The sequence below is a fragment of the Myzus persicae genome, unplaced genomic scaffold, assembly GCF_001856785.1.
Source record: "Myzus persicae strain clone G006 unplaced genomic scaffold, MPER_G0061.0, whole genome shotgun sequence".
Lineage (NCBI taxonomy): Eukaryota > Metazoa > Arthropoda > Insecta > Hemiptera > Aphididae > Myzus > Myzus persicae.
In genome coordinates this window covers 826,779-847,686 of record NW_019101991.1, presented here as the reverse complement: position 1 = coordinate 847,686, position 20,908 = coordinate 826,779, and the positions used below count along the sequence as shown (strand labels likewise).

Sequence of the window (20,908 nt, the reverse complement as noted above, 5' to 3'; positions counted from 1 at the left end):
CTAATTATTACATTATTAAATAAAAATAAGATATACAAATGAAACTTTTTATTCTAATGACTGAAAATTATTTATATTAATATGGTAAATTATTTCTGAAATTAATTCAAGTAGAAATTCAACAAAAGAAATACATGTAGATAAGGATAGGTAGGTACTGAGATACAGGAAATTTAATTTTTATCATTGTAGAGAATCTTAAGTTATCGCCTTATTATAGGATAATTCTATACCATTTTCAATCTCATAAGAAGACGATGTATATAATATATATACTAAAAGAAAAAAAAATTATACGGATCATTTTATAATTGTATGTCAATATCTTGGAAATAATCATAATCAAATTACACAATTATTTTCCCCTCTTGTAAAAAAAAGATTAGTAAGTTTTCTGTTATTCATTAAGTTTATAAGTCTACAAGCGACGTATTGACGATAATGTGGATGATGTAAGTATCCGATATCCAAACCAGGTTCCAAGCCACACCTTACTCAAGAATAGTAAACAACAACAAAAGTAGTTTTGATAACAGAGTCAGTTGTTTGTGCATTAAATAATTTAGGTACGACGTAGGTACGTAGGAGTGTTGTGAAATGTTTTTATTTATTATAATTTATACACCTAAATTTACTTAGGAATAGCCAACATGTTTAATACAAATAGTTTGGTTGATATTCAATAAGTGTACTTTCAATATTATAAACGTGAATTACGATCAAAATATAAGAAAACCGCTCAAAATATGTAATGTAGTTGTTGTATAAGAATAGTAATCCGAGGAAAATGGGTTTCAATTATAAATCAATAATTACAATAATCGTTGCATATGAAAAATTCTAAACGGACCAGTTTTAAATACCGTAATTATACTATTGTATTATTACATATACCTAATATACAACAAAATTTAATTTAACAAATAGATTAATTTATAATTAGATATTTATTTTTTAAATTTTTTATCTTTTTGGTTTTCAGTTCTATAAATTTTACAGTGATTCATAGTTCCAACTACATTTATTTTGAGATTTTGAAAGATACAGCAATTGATACTTAATTACTTGGAATATGAATCTTTCTACAGAATAAGTTTTGATTATATTTTACTAATTAAACTAATTATGAGCATACTTTATTAATGCTCTTAAACGAAAAATAAGATAGTTATCCTCAAGTATAATTATTAGTTTATTGATATCCGAATTACAAGATGTCATACTTATAGCATTAAGGTTAAAACATTGGCTTTCATCCAAAAAATATTCAACAATGACCTTATACCTATAAATTTATATCATCCAAGATCCAACCAACTTAACTGTAATAGACTGTTGATTAGAAAATTCTATAATATATTTTACATTACAACTATTGATACAAAAATAAGTACCTATAAGAACAATGTCCCTGTAATACGAAATATTAAAATAATTTTAAATGTTCAATCGTCATTCAGTAAAATGTCAAATGTTCCATCATTATTGCTATAATAGAAATTTCATATAGAAGTTTTTAACAAACACCCAATGTAGCCATGTAGGTGAAGTACACTTATTTTACTAAGAAGTTCGAATTTCACCATTAAAATTACTAGTTACCAGGGATGTAGTGGAGGGTATGCGCAGGTATGCGCCGCATACCCACTTTCCAAATTTTAAAAAGAGAGCATACTCAAGAAAAAAACTAGAGACCGCAAGTATGCTCTGAAAAACGTGCGTATACCCAGCATTAGCCACTTGGTCACTTCACAAAAATTGTCTTATGTCAGTAGGCAGTAATCATTTAATTCTATAACATAATATTATTATGTCTAACTGTCGAGAAATGCGGGTTACGGAATGCCCATTGCTCATAGATAATATGATATAATATTTTAAATGGATTTTTGTATACAACAGTCTATTTTTAGATTAGCCGCTATCGGCGCTATCGATAACATGATAAAATTATATTATGACGTATTTTGTTTGTACAGTGTATTTAAGATTTGTCAACAATCAATAATAATTATATCGTAGTAGGTATATTATTGGTATTATTGGTATAGGTAAAATTTATGGAATATTCTATAACCTTAATTTATAAGTTTTTAATATTATGTTTATGTTATTATGTATTTGGTAAATAAATAAATTTTATAATAATATTAATTATTACACTGTTGAAGTTAATAAAATGTATTATTATTAATTTATATAGGTAATAGAACGGTGATTGAGGAGGGGGGGGGTAGGGGTTGATGACAAAAGCCCCCCTAAAGCTGCCTCATATTAAGCATACTCACAAATAATTTTAGGACTACATCCCTGCTAGTTACCTCTTCAAACTAAAATTATAAACATTTTTTTTTTAATACGCAAGAATGAAATATTGCCTTACTAACTAAACTATAATAGTCTTACAATTTGAAACCCGTGAATGATCGGTAATCACTAATCATAAGTTAATATGAAGCAATAGTTGTTTTTTAAATGTATTGTTCAAAAAGTTCATTAGTGGATTCCAATTATACAGCTGCTGTATACTAAAATGGACAGAGTAATAATTTAAGGAGTGCACGGCCTAACCAAGGACTTATCGTGTGACACAATAATAGAGAACAAAGTAACTGGAATAAAAATATATTTTACTACGTGTAGTGTGTACAGTACACACATAACACCGAACGTGCGTGTTTACTATTTAGTCCGTATTTAGCCTGTTGATCCTAAAATCAATATCGATTAACACTGACGTCGTCTGCCTATTTTTTCATAACGCGAGGTTACGTAATAAGACGAGAATAAAAAAACACGTGTTTGTAAAGTTATGTATCAACCGTTGTCCTGTGTTTCAAGAAGGTTGCCATAGCCACAAAAAGCTATGCGAGTCAATAAAAACTACATTAATGTGACAAATGTTTAGGTACAAACCCAGGTCTAACACAGGCATACCAGTGGTAAAATAGCAGCTAGTAGGGAAACCTAGTACCTACCGTAGTATCTACAATGAACAGTGGTTTAATTTTAATATTCGTTTTTAATGAAAATAACCGATTGTAAATTGATTTTTAGCAAACTGATAGTTTTACTCAATCTTCATATCCTTCAATAGAACTTTAATTAAATACCAGATTATGTTTTTTTTCATGACAAATGACAAGTGACTAATGAGAATACATTGTTTACCTAATTATTTAAAGAAGCTATTTCTAGAAACATATTGTCATTATTTTCAAATTAGTTAATGCAATACATTAGTAATACGTCTTCAAAAAATATAATAAAGTGTTATCTTTGATGAATATTTTAAAAACCAAGTACAACTAAATCGTAGTAGGTAGTAAAAATTGTATTTAAGCAATAATAAACATTTATACAAGTTTTTATGGTATTTTTTTCTTTATTTAAATAAGGATAAAATTATTTTTTCAAACTAATTATTTATTTGGGAAATCCGTTAAAAAAATATAAAAAGTTTTTATTCAATATTGTTTAACACTTCTCAACATAATTATTTTTTACCACTCGTTTTTGTATTCAATGTAACTATAGTACCGCTAGTACTAGTTCATTTATTAAAGAAATTGGCCAGCTTTTTAAATGAGGCATCTTATAAATTAAAAACTATTACATAGTTGCATGCATAGATTTATTAAAACGAATTAAATTGTACCATGGTAACCATTGAATGAACTCCCGAAATTCTAAATTTATATGAACCCATTTGAATGACACAACAAAAAAAATAAAAAAACAGTTAAACACACTTTCATTCAATAACGTGTAAAAATCGTACCCGGAACCATACAATACTATTACAGTGTCGTTGAAGTATGTATATATATTATGTGTGAAATGGTAGAAACTGAATATATAGTGAAAGTGTTCTATTGGGAAATTAAGTTAAACCGTATCACGATACTGTGACAAATCGTTCGTAGCCAAATTTCCACCAGATGATATTGATTAATATGAGATAGATTGTGGTCAGAAACTAACAATACAGTGATAAACCGTCCTATGACAAAATGGATGGATGTAAAACCTTTATAAAATAAGTATAAATATAAATGTACAATTAATCACATTATAGAAGGATAAAACCATAAACGATATTATTATTTTTATAAAATATAATCCACACACACACATATATGTATAATATATATGTGTGTGTGGAGTATATATATACATATGGTATACACTTATAATACAAGCGCTCGTATATAATTTCCATGTTAAAATGGTGGAATATAATTGTATGCCGCCAAAAATTTTTATAGTAGTAAAAATTAATACTCAATAACTGTAAGAAAAATAAATAAAAGTATAAACTTTTGTAACTTGTAATAAATATTATAATATAGGTTCTGTTTAAAATATAAACATTAAACACAAAAATATATTATGTATTGGTAGACCTGAAGTATAATATAACATACTGCACTGTATTATAATATAAACTAAAAAAGTTATGTTTCCTTTTTTCTCACTTTATTTACTTTTAGTGCAGATACACTAAATGTACACTAGTGCCAATTAAAAGGAATAATCCCAAAATTATTAAAATGAACAAACGTTGGATACCAACAAACAGTTAAAACATATTAGACTGAAAAGCTATTAATTACCTATATTCAAAAAAAGTAATTCCAATAAATTACGGTAGTAAATGTAACACGCGTGATCAATATAGATAGTGCGATATAGTATATGATTTAAACTTTTAGGGACTTACCCTCTATATAAATTAAAATATAATAATTATTATTATAGTATAGGTATATGTCTGAGTAGGTATATAAAAACAACATGTATATTATATTATGATACATATACACTAAATATAATTAATATGATGGAATGATAAAACATAAAACATATCTTATAATTATTAATTTTAAAATAATTAGTAGGTAGTTAAAATCTAATAACAAACTGTGTATACTTAAACTAATAAGTTATAATTTATGGTTGATTTATTAAAAAAAACATTTTTATAATATAGGTTAGAATTACCTTTAGTTAAAATAAAATAGTTTACTTATCGAACTTCAGGGGTCGGTCTTTTGATAAGGTCATACAAAATATATTTTAGAAAAATCCAGAGTAATTCCTTGGAGAGAAATTTTTGAAAATTTAAAATTTTTTTGTGTTTAAAAAACCGATATGTGTGTCGGTACTTAGAATTCAACACGTACAATTGTAATGCATATTGATTTTTGTAACGCATAAAACGTTTATTTAATATAATATTTACTTAAAAAAAAATACTTGACTAGCATAACGAACTACATTTTGTTTATTTATAGATATTTCAAATTAGTAATTAAATATATTATGGGAAAGTAAAAAATTTACATTAATATTAACCCTTTATATATAAAGAACAACTACCGCACTTGGTTTGTAATACATTATACTTTATCATTTACATTACTATTATACACTAATTCCTAATTCTTTTTACTATAGTAAAATATTCAAAGAGTTCAATGATAACTGATAAGACAGACTCAATAAATACCTATTAGTACCGCTTTCAGCGGACGCCTCTTGTCACACCACGTGTGTTGTCTACACGTCTTATTAACATAACAAATTTACGTTCAGTAGTTCCGATTTTGTGATGTTAGGCTTTGTTAATTAAAGTGAGTTGACCGTTTATCAAACTTAAGGTAAAGGTAATAGGGTATAGGTATGTTTTCCTCGTAGAGTCAGATAGTGGAACAGTACAATGACCACGACCTGTGTTGATACTGCAGAAAAATCGTATAATTTAGTATTAGATATCTTCATTATAAAGCAAAAATTAGTATTTCACATAATCATATCTTGCATTAAAATATCGATAGCACCCATATAAAAACCAGATAATGTTCATACCTTTAAGTTGATAATAGTTAATTCACTCTAATATTAAAAAATAACAACACAATATTAGATCTTCTGAACGCAAATTTGATATTATGTTGTACTTTGGTAATGAAAACACATGCTGGTGTGGCACCCTATTAACTACGGCAGTACGGTGTTTAATATACATATAAATATAAATAAATCGAATAGTCTATTTTTAAATCATAAGCTATGCTGATTCAACTAAATTAAAAATGTACTAAATATTATATTAATCGTCTATTGAATTTGTATTATAAGGTCAATTTAAGATTAATTTGTATTATTTGATATGCCTATTTGAGCAATGACCAAAAATTTGTTCCAAATTATTTCAAGTTTAGGATCAAATCATTATTTTGATTAATATACAATTAAGAATATTTTGATACAAAAATGCGCTGCATATGTATCTATGCCACATGTATATTGAAATACGTGTTTAATAAAGATAGATCATCGTAAATTTATACAAGGCCAGTTAATTTAAAGTATACAAATATAAAACAATTTTATTATTAACGGTGCTAATTCATTGACTAATGATAATACAAGGTGATAAAATTAAAAAGCTTGGACGACACTGATTGTTCAAGGACAATATTATGATGAATTTATAGACTTTAGTAGGTACGTATAATGACTATAACTACGGCGATATCAATCCGTACAATTTTTTGTTTTATTTACGGATCAAGAATGCCGTTTTATGGGTTCGTAATATACGTAAAATTCATTCATTTGAATCAAACTTATAATAAAGAGATACCCTAAAAATAATTTATTTAATGCATACAATATGTTAAGCCATATAAAAACAAAAGTTGAAAAGTATCATTTTTCAACTAACATAAAATAAAAAGTAACTTTAAATATAATTATTAGCTTATGGTTAAAAAAGATATATTTCTTATAGGTAAATATTTGTTTAGTACATTTTCGTTTGTGTTGTATTTGGTACATCCCGTTTTGGTATCAACTATTTGTTACAATTTCAAATTTTAAAAACATATTATTATTGGTATACGTAGTGGTTATACCAATAGAGGTTATAACTTAAACCCTTAGTTTGTATTTATTAAAGTACTTACATATTATATAAACAATTGTTTAGTTAAAATGGTTTTCCCGCGGGAAATGTTATGAAAATGTCACGAACAGACTCCTATAGTACCACGTTCCTAATTCAATTGTTTTGTGGAAGCTTGTTACAAGGAAAACGAATTGTGAAACATTGTATTTGACACAAATTACATCACGTAATAATTTACTTAGTAAGGAATATTAATTTTATTAATGTTAGGTAGGTACATGATGATATATAATTTCGTGTATGAGTAGGTTTATAATGATAAGTAAAAAATAAAAAACAATATTTTTTAATTTTTTAATTACTAGATTTAATTTTAACGTAGATAAATACGGTAAACATAAAACTATGATGGATTATGAATAAATTGAAACTTATGGGCAACACATTTTACGGTGTATACTATACAAGTAGTTCCTCCCAAAATAAATAAAAATATTAATATACACCAGTTAGAATTAAGTAGGTAGTGGTTTATAAACTTGACAACATATACGACGTAAATAGATGAATACATGTATTCATAATATATTTTGCTAAACTTATAATTATAAAAAAATAAGGTTATGTACAGTAATGTACTAATGTATATTTAATAATAAACATTAGTTTATATAAAAAAGTATAGGTATAAGAATATGTATCTACTTTGCAAGGTAAACAAAATATTAAAATTTAATATAATTAATATCAAGGCAGTTCGTATAAAAATTAACGAGCATTTTGACATCAGGAGACAATTGGTGGTATGCGAGTTTATATATAACATGTAAGTTTAAATAGTTACATTAATTACAAAAGAAAAATAAACTAGGCACTTGAATTGAGATTCCCCTTTTGAAAACGTTGATTTTCAAACAACTGTTAGGTAACCAAACAATATGTTAAGTCAAATTATCCATTTTTAGTATTATTTCTATCGGTAGCTTAAAATTTTGTATACTTAGTTTTTAATACTAGACTTAGGAGTTAGCATGGACATTCTTTGGGGCGCGGGGTGGGGCAAGGAGGGGATAAGAAACTGTACATATGTACATAAAAGGTTTTGAAATATGTAAAACATACATAGTTTAACGGAGGAAGATGTATCATCTGCAATTTATGAAGGTATTCTGCAAGCCTCACTTTGCAATACATTTTAAAATACAGCTGCCCCTATAAAAACTCATAAGAACGCAACTGGGAGTTAAGAAATTAAATTCAAAAAATATCCAGACAGGATACCTGGTTTAATCAATATAGTTTACTTCATGTAACTACTAACTCAGTTTAGTAATTATTAGTATAATACATATTTAAAGTAAAAAATACAATTTTCATCAGAAATAATTGATTTAAAGTTTAAACTATGATTTCTGAGATGTCTTAATTTACTTGAAACAGTTGTCACTTTGAAAATACTGATACTATCGAAAAATTACATTTTAAAAGTACCATTAGACTCTATAGTTAAGGCTGTCTTAAATACTTGAAAGATGAAACTTGTAGAAAACTATATTTTCAGTTAAAAGTTTAAAACGGTAACTAAAAATCAAAACATCATTATAAAACCAAAAAATGAATCCTTTTTCTAGGATTTAAAAGATTTATATATTTAAAAACATTTATTTATAAAAATATAACAGTATGTAAATAATCATTTGTAACAACATAATATCTTAACAATTTTTGATTAAGTCAAACTCCATTTAGAATGGGTTTTTGTAGGAAATGGTAAATTACTTTTAACCTTAAAAATATCTACTCTTGCAGCAACATACCCATTTTTTTTTTTCATCACAAGGGGAAAATGTCCAGATTTCCGTAGCAATAAGAGAAATAATAAGAGATAGCATCATCTACTATAGTGCTATTCAAATTTTAGGAATAAAATGTATGCCTTTATAAATATTTGAAGAAATGAATAAATATTTAAATTGATTTGTATACTGTACAGGCACATACAGTTATAAACAAAAATGTACTGTTTATTTATACAAACTATTAAAAAACTATTATTTTTAGTCCAATATAAAAATATCTTAATTCTTTAATGTGTCAATAGAATTGGAATTTGGTTTTAGGTACTTAATTATTTTATTTTTATATAATTATAAAAGATTTATATGCATCATAAATTCATAAATCCTTAAAATATGCATTTTACTACCATACAATTGATATTTATTATTTCTAAAATTATCGTTAAAAGCTAGAATAATATCAATAACTATTTAAAAAAATTAAAGTTTTAGATTTTCTACTAAAACTTAGCCAAAAGTTACTAAGCTAAAAATAAAAACAATGTGTATAAAATTAAAACAAAATTAAACAAATGTACAATAACAAAAACAAAAACATGCCTCTTCTGGCAATCGGCCATTTTTCTTCGCTTAAGATTTTACATGGTTGAAAGAAATTTACAATTATATTCTACCTACAGTAAAATGTATGGTATGGCATCGACATAATATTTTATATAAACAAGATTTATTTTATATTACCCCCTTTAATTCTATTTTATACAATTCTTATAACATGTGACAAGTACTGACAACTCATAAGTTTGTCAATTTAGTTTTCAATTTAGATACAATACAATAAACACAAATGCTTAGAAAACAACTAAAAAGTATAACTTAAGACATGAGATAATTTCTTCTCATTTCAATAAACACAGATCTACAATAACGGAGAAACAAATGGTTAATTGTTATCTAATAATAACATCATGATCCTAAGAAAAACGGTATAACAAGGTTATTTTTTTAACTTTTCAATAATATTCACTAACTCATTTAACCAAGAAAAAGAAAATAATAATATTACTTTAATCATAGTTTATAATTGTAAAATAACAAATATGCAAATTTCATAAGAAAGTTCACATGGAAAATGTAAGACTGGTAACCAAGTGTTAGGGACTTCTCACATTGCTCACCTTATAATACCAACTAATAAAATTATAAATTAAAATAATAATAATTTTTTTTTTAATTCTACTAAATAAATATTTCTGCTCTATTAACATACAAGTTTGATTCAAAAGTCCATACATAATATCTAAAATGAATATTTTAACATTTGAAAATATTTAAAAATCAATAAATACATTTTTTCACTTTTCTTAAAACATAAAATTCTTACTTATTTTTGACAACTGTATATAATTTTTTTTTAAATATATTTATCAAAAATGGCTTTTAGATACTGAGTAATTGTCTGAGAATCTTAAAAATCAATTCATACATCATTCTATAAAATATATATGTACCAGTTATAGATATCAATTTAAACTGTTTCGTGATAATATTTTTATATTATTTATATACGTCGAATTTGATAAAAGTAGAGCATTACAATAAATTATTATTGGTTTATAGGCAATTCGTTATGTGTCATGATACTATAATAGCATTAACTTTTATTTTTAATACCATACATCATTTTATATCAATAGCAGTTTCTATAATTATTCATTGAAAAGGTCATACCTACATAATATGCATAACTTACAATATAATCATTTATCACATCCCTAACAATGATAAATTCACATAAATAAAAAACATATTTTTAATAGGTATAGATAGTGGAATTATTATTTTTATAGTTTTAGATATCTTTACCATATCTATTAGTACAACTATAATTAAAAAATTAAGAAATATATTTTAATTAAAATGTGTACAAAATACTTTATTAAACACACAATTAATTACCAATATCGTAATTCATATTTTTTAAATGTTATTAACTAAGATAACAATTTATCATTAAAAGTTATAACAGTACTTATAAAGTACCTAATTAATTTAAAGTTAAGCTAAACTAAATATTGAGTAAAACCAATAACGTAAGTAACTCTTTATTTGATTTTATTATTGGCTATTGCACTAAATTATAAAATTAAAGCCAAAAATTAAGTAAAACAATAATACTAACATTATTAGTAATTAGGTAGGTACTACTTATTACTTCCAGAGACTATAGATTCTTTCATTTTTTTTAGAATTGTAAAGCAATTAGTTTTGTTATAAATTAATTGAATCTATTAATTTTAAGAAGTTACTTATTAAAAAGATTCCTAACTAGGTATCTAAATTACAATAAAATGAAATAGAATGTGATAATTTTATCACTTCAATTGAAATCTCCAAAATTTTATTTTTGTTTTTATACTGTTCAAATCGGTAAAATATTGTAGTTTTTTGAGTAATGCATCAATACAACTATGAAGTAGATAATAACAAAAATAGGTAGTATATTTGTTTGAAAGTATTTACATTTTTGAGCATGACAAAATAAATAATAATTATTACCCATATGTAATATACTACCTATGTTATGATATATTTGAGATTAATTTCTTAAAATTTAAATTGAAAAAAACATAACCATTTAAGATAAATACTTAAATATAGACTTTATGGATCATTTTGAATTATACATTTTTTTAATGTAGGTAGTACACTAGTACCCATTAAAAATAAATTGCCAGTTTACCTATACAATTATTAATCTGTTATTAAAAATAATAACTTAATTAATCAGTCAAAAATAAAGTACTTAAATAGTTCATCTTATATTATTAAGTACCTACCTACCTAGACAATTTTGTGATTAAACATTAAAGTCTAACAGTAATTTGAAATGAATGAAGCTAAAATTAAAATAAACAATATTATCATTAAATAATGATTAATAATCAGGAATTTAATCTTAATATAATTAAATCACATAATACCTCAATTGTGTCATAATATTTTAATGATTCTTTTATTACAGGTATCACATTAGGTATTTAATACTTGTTAAGTACCTAAAGTACCTTCCTATAATACCTATGCAATGAATTTATCCCAGAATTTATTTTAAATAATTTGGTGCCAGCTAATAATTTACATTATTTATAAATGTAAAAATTAAATCCATCACATATGCCGTCCCTTATAAAAAAATGTATACACATATAGATCCACTAAAATTTAAAGAACTAATAATTAGCCACTAAATCATGTTTAATGGACTATTTGCTCACTATTGCTTCATTAAATGAAAACTGATTGTCTATGCAACCACTGGCATCAGTATGGACCAACACAGAAAATTATTAATTAAAAATGTTAGCAAACTAACTATTAACAAGTTGTTCATACCTATTAAATTACCATAATACACAAGCCGGTAGCCACAAGAGATCTTAAAATTAAAAAAATCATATGTTATTTAACTAACATCCAAAAAATAAATACTAAGTAACCCACTAATAATAATTTACAAGTATTAGGTAGGTGCATAATTAGTATTATAATATGTAGGAGGTATTTTGTATTCTTCTAAAAACAAGTAAGTATAAGTAAATGTTTATGATTTATTTAAATTATACTTAAAAATATTGAAATTTTAACAAAGTGAGCTATGTAAAATAGAATCAAAGAATTTGATTGCATTAATAGTGCAAACAATAAATTAGCAATCAATAATATTGTCTTGTATTTAATTTTAGAAAGCACATCATAATATAACAAACAATAAGTCACCTCAAAAATAATTTAAAAACAGTAGGTAAAACAATACATTTGTACATTTCATAGTTAAAAAGCTGACATTTTTACAACCTTAAAGTGTGTAAGTAGGTCTATGAAATTATTAATATGTAAAAATACACATACATATATTATATACCTGGACAATGCATTTCAAACAGAATGTTTTGTGTTATTACCTGGGTACACAGTTGGATGGTGTGCGATCAACTTCCCAGGTGGCAAACAGTTTCATCGGTACCGGTCGAGGGCCGGTAGCCGGTGCCTTGACACATTTCTCGGCCATAGTCAGGGCGAACTATGGGTAGAAGTCTGAGCGACTGTTGGTCGGATGTCAGTCCTTGGTAGCTGTCTACACGACGGTATGGTGCACCATATGAACACGGCAAACGTGCGAGGAGATTCCCTATAGCGGGCGGCAGACGTCGTGGCGGTACATCAGGGTCTGGGGATGGACAGCGATGGTAGGTAGAAAAAATTGTTAACAAAACAATACGAAAAGAAGAGGAACGCTGACTACGTTTTTGAATGAAAAACAGACGAAGAGAATGGGAAAAACGCCGCCAATACTGCGAGAGCGAAATATCGGAACAGGACAGACGCGAAAGAGGTGGACGAAAACAAACGACAGACGAAAAGCTACGATATTATTATTTGTTGTTGTGCGTGGTGCCGGACGGCTGCAGGAAACGACGGGCGACCAACTGCTAATCACGCCGCACACATAATAAACACGGACCGACTCTCGCGTTATCAACAACACAGCGGCGGCGGCGGCGGCGGCGGCGGCTCAGCGGTAGCAGGCGCACGCACACGAACCAGCGCGAGTGTGAGCGTTTTATTAATCTTGGGCGGCGGCGGCCCGGCCGGTCGGCTGCAGCGCTACCCTCTCTCCTCTCGCCGCCTACGTCCAACCGCCTACGTACCGTCGCTGCCGCCGCCGCCAAGCCTTTTGCTGTTGCATCACCACCGCACCACACCACTCCAAAAACGACGACGCCGCCGCCGTCCCTTGTCGGGTTTTGCTTCCCGGCCGTCGGTCCGTTGACCGTTACCCGTATCCCGAAAGACCGAACAGTGGCGGCGATGACGGTGTTTTAATAAGGGGCGGGTCGCCGTCGTCATGTTGAATGGGAAGGGGGTGGGGAAAAGCGAGTACTCGACTCACCTCACTGCCTGACCGACCGGCGACAGGATTGTCGGGGATAACAAGTAACAACCGAACTCTACACACACTCACTCACACACACACGCACACACACATACGGTTTCCGTCGTCAACGACGACAAACGGACAAAGACTTGAGACGACGGCGACGGTAGGTAATAACAAATAACAATAATAATATTCATGAATGAATGCACATCGGCACCATCTTCGACATTCATAGATCCAGACTTTGGTAAAATGCTTGAATACTCGAATACTTATGAAAAATAGTATTTGGAATATTATGTACCTAATCGAATACTTCGTAAAAATAGTGTTTCAAATAAAGTATTTCAAAATTCAAATATGTACTTTCAAAATACTTCTTAGTTTTTCTTTTAAATATTAACCACAATTTTATGGTATGATACTTTTTTACGAAAAAAAGTGAAATTAGCTCCAACACAATAATATATAATTTAACGATTCTAAGTTTAATATAATTTATGTTGTTGATAGGTACTTGATTTAAATTTGTAAAAATGTCTAGGTATATTTTACAATTTTTAGAAAAACAAAAAACAGTTGTTATTATGAATAAAAAGTATTATTATAATTTATAGGTATAAAATACCTACTCTGAAAAAATATTCTAAATAGTTATTCAGAATACTTTTAGACAGAGTATTTTTAAAGTATTTGGAAATACTATGTTCGGAATACTACCCAAGACTGCATGAATACGGATCGGATGTGTGTGTGTGTATTATTATAATATAATTGTATACCCACTATATTATTATAATACGAGTACGGAATACTGACTACTGAGTAGTCGGATAATCAAGTTAGCGAGACGTTTTTTTCAATAATAAATAATAATAATATAGCATGACTGCATATACTCGAATAATACTTACAATGTGTGTCTTGGGGTTGTACATTAGATAATATTATAAATGATAATATATAACCTCTAAATATCGCATACTCTAGGTCGTGGACATTTTGTCCGTTCTTTAGAGGGTTCAGATTGTAGAAAGTTTGTAATTGGTTCTCAAGAAAATATCCGCTATCTGGATTTTTTAAGTTTCATTGTATGCAATATTATAGTTACATCACACACCTCAGTGATGGATTTGGATTTTCCCATTTAGAGGGAGAGGAGTGTACGGTTTTAGTTTATTTTTACAAATCAAAACCTAATTTTCTTGACGAGCGTGCCATTTTTTTATACGATGATCCTCATATCCCCTCACCCCGCAGATCCACCACTGCTACTACACCGATATACGATGTAGGCACCAGGTAGCACGAGGCACCTACTACAAGTGGAACAAAAAACGTATTTTTTATGCATAATAATAGAGAACCAAATTCGATTTATATGTTTGATGTGCGATGCATGCTATAACAATATAATGTTATGATAATGGTATTTCGTTATTACTTATTTTGTAACTGCGGATGACGACGAGGGAGTGTGAAACGCCTGTGACCGGCTGCGGCGTGTGCGCACGTTGTGGAATAATCATCGGAATTATTATATTATTATACGTATTATGTATTATAATACTGTTATACCTACACAACATAGCTGCATTGATGGGAGACTGGCTTGTTGCTGTTTCATATATTCATAATATATTTTCATACCCATATATATATATAACCTATATGCTCGGCAGTGGCGTAGTGCCACCGCACTATATTATTATGTATATATAGGTACATCGTACATGCATATACGCGTAGTATTATAGTATTGTATACTGACTACTGAGTATTAAATATTTATATAATATAAACATTAAACGCGTATAATATCTATATACCGGTAGGATTTTCGGGATTAGGATGTTTATTGTTTAATATAACAGAAAGGAAACGAATGGTTATGGCAGTAATAAAATAATACTATGTACAAGGTGAATTCATAATAATAATAGTATGGTAGCTAGTTGGTATATAATATAATATATTTTTGAACCGAAAATTTGAACAAGTCGGTAGGTATGTATATGAACTTCAAATGTTTTAAGCCTGCGTTTTTTACACCCAATTTAAATTCCAATTTTGGAATTTATAAAATGTTTGTTTGAAAAACACATTTTTATTGTACTTGAATTATTGCCATTGTTAATGCGGCGAACATATTATTACACAATTATTAAGTGGCATATATGGGTCGACGCCCTTCACGAGAATTGACAATGTACCCAGGCTGGGAATGAACGAGTTAATTACATTTTTTTACTTACTAGTTATTTTTGTTCTTTTATTAACTTGAGTTAATATTGAACATATATTAACTTTTAAATTTTAATACAAGACAAAATGATTTTAAATTTAATTCCAGCTAAGTTTAATAGCGAACTATCGTGGACCGTGGTACTTGTTTATGTTGACAATGTTTAGTGTTGACACTTTGGAAGAATTTGTCACCTTGAGTGACACAGCTGTCCAGTAGGTAAAATTATGTGCAATACATTTATCTTAACAAAGTTATTTCAAACATTTAATTCACTTTTAAGTCTGAAATACTTTAAAGTTATAACAAGTTCAATTATTTTAAACTATATATAACTTGCACGAGTTGAAACTTAAAATGTTTATTCTATGTGTTCGGTGTAGACCTATGCACATTGTCAATAAACTTAACAAAATACAATTATATATTTATACTCGTACCTATATATATACATCATATATGTAGTAGGTACCCCTACCCATTGACGATGGGACTATGATCTATAGACTATAATATTATATAATCCCTATGAATATATATCATATACGTTTATCAAATACATAAACATTAATTGTACCTTTTAAGCCTTATGCGATTAAAGAAAAAAAAATGAATTGAAACTCAACCTACGCCCTTTTTGCTTCGATTTTTCCAAAATGCTATTAATATTTATTACAGTTTTTTTGTATTACAACTTTTCACATAGACTATAATATTGATTTTGTTATTAAACCGAATTAAATATTAACGCTCGGCCAGTAACTAGTAAGTAATGCAGTATAACATATATTAACATTTATTTCTGAGTAATAAATTATAAGAAATTAAAAACACTTAGTAAATACATGGACAACGGAAACAAGTTATTTATGTTTTAGTGCAGGGGCGTATTTAAGGGGGCAAAAGGGGCCCGTATCCTCCCCGATTGGCTATATTTATACACTGCACTAACAGACCACATGTGTTATTATTGTCTCATTCTTACATACGTACAGCAAATGTACGCGTTCAGAAGAACTAATCTTAGGATAATTGACCTATCATCAAATTTTTAAGTAAGAATATGATCTGTTTTTATGGCCGACTTTTTACGGTATTTAAATTTTTAACTGAGATATTGGTGTCAGAGGAGGTATGTGAAATATAATGATTTAAAAATTCTCATTTCTCGATTTATTATTTCTAAATACGTCCCTGTCTTAGTGAATGTTGTATACTTTAATACTTGTACATATTAAACACAGCTGTCATCATAAACTTAATATTGTTAAAATTTAAAAATTTGAGCAAATTAAGTACTAAAGTCATTTGTTTAGCAGAGTCAGATAAGATATCTTATGATTTATGTATTGCATTTAAGTATATAATAGGTCAAGTTTGATAAAACTCTACTGTCTATCTTATAACTATTATTAGATAAATATAATGTCACTAAAAACTATATAAAGTTAATTTATAACTGTGCACAATTGACCAATAACACAATTCATATTCGTCTAAAATGTATATTACATTATTACTAATAAGAAATACAAGTATTAACACCAATAAAAATGTACATATATTATGGTTTTTTTAATTTGTGGTTTATAAATTAATTACTTTAGGTTTTAAAATGAAATGTATGAAAATATCGATTGTTATTTTAATACACCAAATTAACATACGAATATATGACTATGTATGAGAATAAATCGTCTATACTCTATACTTATTATTTAAAATATTTATGAGAGCAGCTGAAGCATCAAACAGAATAATGTACAAAAAGCATAGACTCATTATATATTTAAATAGTTATTTATGAAAAACTACCTATTCGTTCAATATTCGACATTTACAAATTAAAAAGGGGAGGTAGACAACCGCTATGCTGTACAGTGTACAGTATAATATAAACTGAGTGTTCACACATAGGTCTCGAGTGTACATCATCTTAGAGTAAATCACCGTAGGTACCTAATGTATCCATGTTAAATTTAAATTCAATGATAGATTATCGGATACGAAACACGATCCTCGGAGAAAGCGGTATGTTAGTGTCAGCCTATATAACGATCGAAGTATATTTAATGATATATTTGTATTTGTATATTATATAGTAATTGATTTTACAATAATTAGTATAGTAATACGATAGGCATATTGAATTATTTTTCCCGAAAACATTTTCAATTATTTTAGTATCAAATATTAATATTTAATTATTATAGTAAAGTTAGCTACTTAATTATATTTACATAATATATTATTGTTTTTAACTTTTGAGTCAATGGTGACTCACAGTAGAATGATGTGGATAGGTTCGTATTGTAGATAGGCAATAGCTATTAATAATAATATAAATGTTTTGAAAATTTCACAGTTAAGTTTTTGAATTACAACAAAATAAGATACTCGATTTTTCAAAAACTGTTTTTAAGTAAAAAATTCAAATATTTTGAAACATACAAAGTTGAAAATAAGTACCTACATAAAAACGAACTACATGTCTATATATTAGATCACAATATTATAGAACTCAGACATCAAATAAATACATCATCTGACAATGTTCGGTGGAATTATAATTCATAAATAGTTTAAAAAAGTTCTCAATAGTTTACTTGAAATTACTATTATAAGTTACAACATTTGAATACTTATAATGGTATTTTTAGTATAATTAAATTGTCAAATAAATATCATGTCGATTATAATAATTGCCCAATTTAGTGCTTGGTAATAATAAAATAGATGTATATATTTTTTATTTCCTTTTTTTAAGTTGAATTAGTAGAAATCACAAAACTAAATAATTCTAGAGCATCCGTTTGAAAATATTAAACATAGGTATTTAACAAATATATGAACATATTATCGATATCTGAAATGTTCCAGTTTGGTGGAAATAATAATCCTAAAAAGTGGAAGGTGGTACTATAATTTTAATATTCATATTTTCAATAAAATGTCGCATAAATAAACACAACTGGCATCAGTAGTTTTGGCATCAGAATTCCCATGAGATCCTCTGGAGAAGCTCTCATGGGCGTAACATAATTAATCATTATAGATCATAAAGTTACTTCATCATATGAAATGTAATGGTTAAGTTGTAACCACTACTGATGCGATTGTACAAAACGTCGCCAGGACACTTAAGCAACAATATTCCAGAGGTCCACACCAATCTTCCGTTTACGTCGTGGCCACGTTGATGGCCGTAACGGGTTGACAGAAGATGGCTGGTGACTTGGGTGGATCGGCAAGACATCCCAAGTGGTATCGGTGGTGAGTGTAAGGGGGATGGCTTCGATTAGAGTTCCAGAACTTAAGCTGAAGCTTCGCGCTCGAGAGCCGTCGATATACCATCGACAATAAACGCTATCTATCGGCATCGATGGCCGTTGCATCGTTCACGATTGTTCAAGACAGCGAATAGACGCCACAGTGGTGCGCTCTAGTGCTCACCATCCGATGTGCGGTTATTGTTATTATTTAAAAAAATGTGAAATGCGAATACTCATTTTCTGATGAAAAACGAACTGATTCAACAATATTCGTATCTAATTTACAATCGTCATTCGTCGTTAATACTTTAAGTGTTTAGATTTTTGTTTCATTTTAGTGACACAATTAAACATGCCAATTGTATTTTTTTTTCACTTTTATATTAGGTATAATATTAATATTATTGCGCAACTATTTACTATTCAAAAAATAATGATAGGCATAAGCCGGTATTTGTATTTGTTTTGTACAACCAAATACCAATAGTACCTTCCACTTGGTAATTGGTGAACTTTGAATGTTATACCTATCTGCTTTAATTTTACTTCGAAATACTGTTTTTGAATGTTTCACCACACGTCTACACTCGTGTATGGTGTATTATCATTCGTCTTACAAACGTACCTACTACATTTCAAATTTGTAGTGTCTTGCAGATCTTTGATGTTAGAGTCAATTGAGTAGTTAGTATTCTGTACTAATAACCTGTATAATCAATATAAACTTAAAGGTAACAACATTATTTGTGTGTTTACGTTTATGACGATTTTAAAGTAGGGTAGGTTATAAAAATGTTCATATTAAATTTTTAGCGGAGCTATATTCTAACCTTGCTATTGGTTTGATAATGTGCGTTTTAAAAAAATTAATTTTTTTCATGTCTGCCATTGTCTTTTGGAGAAATAAAAATGTTTCAACATTTCTGGTAGTAAAATTAATTTAGTTATTACTTCGGAGAAGGTTAAAAATAGGAAACTCCCTTTGCTTCTCAAAATAATTGAGAAAAACTAAAAACCAATATTGTGGGATAAACGAAAATCCCTAACGTCTAAAAATAGCCAATAATGCCCGTAGTGGGGTACCGGAGAGGCCATTGTCCTTCGGTATTTTAGTTAATATTAATTGTTATATCACTTGTAAAAACAAAAAAAAATAGTACCTATGTGCTGTGTTATCAGAGATTTTTGACGTTGGCCCCTTGTTCTTTATTTCTGCGAGCTCTCTTGAGTATGGTAGATTAGGTAGGTGTATACAGTATACTATCATAATATAGAGTTCACTCTGCAAGTTCTAGAAATTCGAGGTTTTAGCAATTAACAGCCCCGTGGTTTGCGCCTAAGAAAATGAGCTATGCAAGTAGTGATTTCATAAAAAGTTATAGCAATAAACTCATTATAATATTATAGTTTTTGTTCAAGACTATTTTACAGTTGAATCAAGTTAACTAATATCGGAGAAGTTATAAAGTAATTAACTTTCCTTTATACTTAACAATGGATACCTATTCAATTTATGTTTATTATTATGTAGGTAATATACACTATGGTAGCTTGATAGTTGCGGTGGATATCTATCCATTAATCCAGATATCCTATAGCTTCTAGATACAATTTTAAATCCAAATATCCGATCCATCCATGATAGTTATTTTGTGTTAGTATTGCTACAGTATTTTTGATTGTAATTAAACGAAAATACATTATCAATATTTAATTTTTGGTAGGTAAATCATA

The 20,908-nt window shown here is 28.1% G+C and overlaps 1 protein-coding gene across 2 annotated transcripts in view; it reads right to left on the bottom strand.

The window, feature by feature from the left end:
• Window positions 1–13,267, bottom strand: part of LOC111030937 (phosphofurin acidic cluster sorting protein 1) — a 33,323-nt gene extending 20,056 nt beyond the window's left edge. The window contains exon 1 of one of the 2 annotated variants that reach the window (XM_022310675.1): window positions 12,681–13,267. In XM_022310675.1, the coding sequence (XP_022166367.1) occupies window positions 12,681–12,787 (107 nt within the window). In that variant the 5' untranslated portion in view covers window positions 12,788–13,267. The remainder of the gene's footprint in view (window positions 1–12,680) is intronic. The other variant, XM_022310676.1, reaches the window with a different exon arrangement.
• Window positions 13,268–20,908: the final 7,641 nt, after the last annotated feature.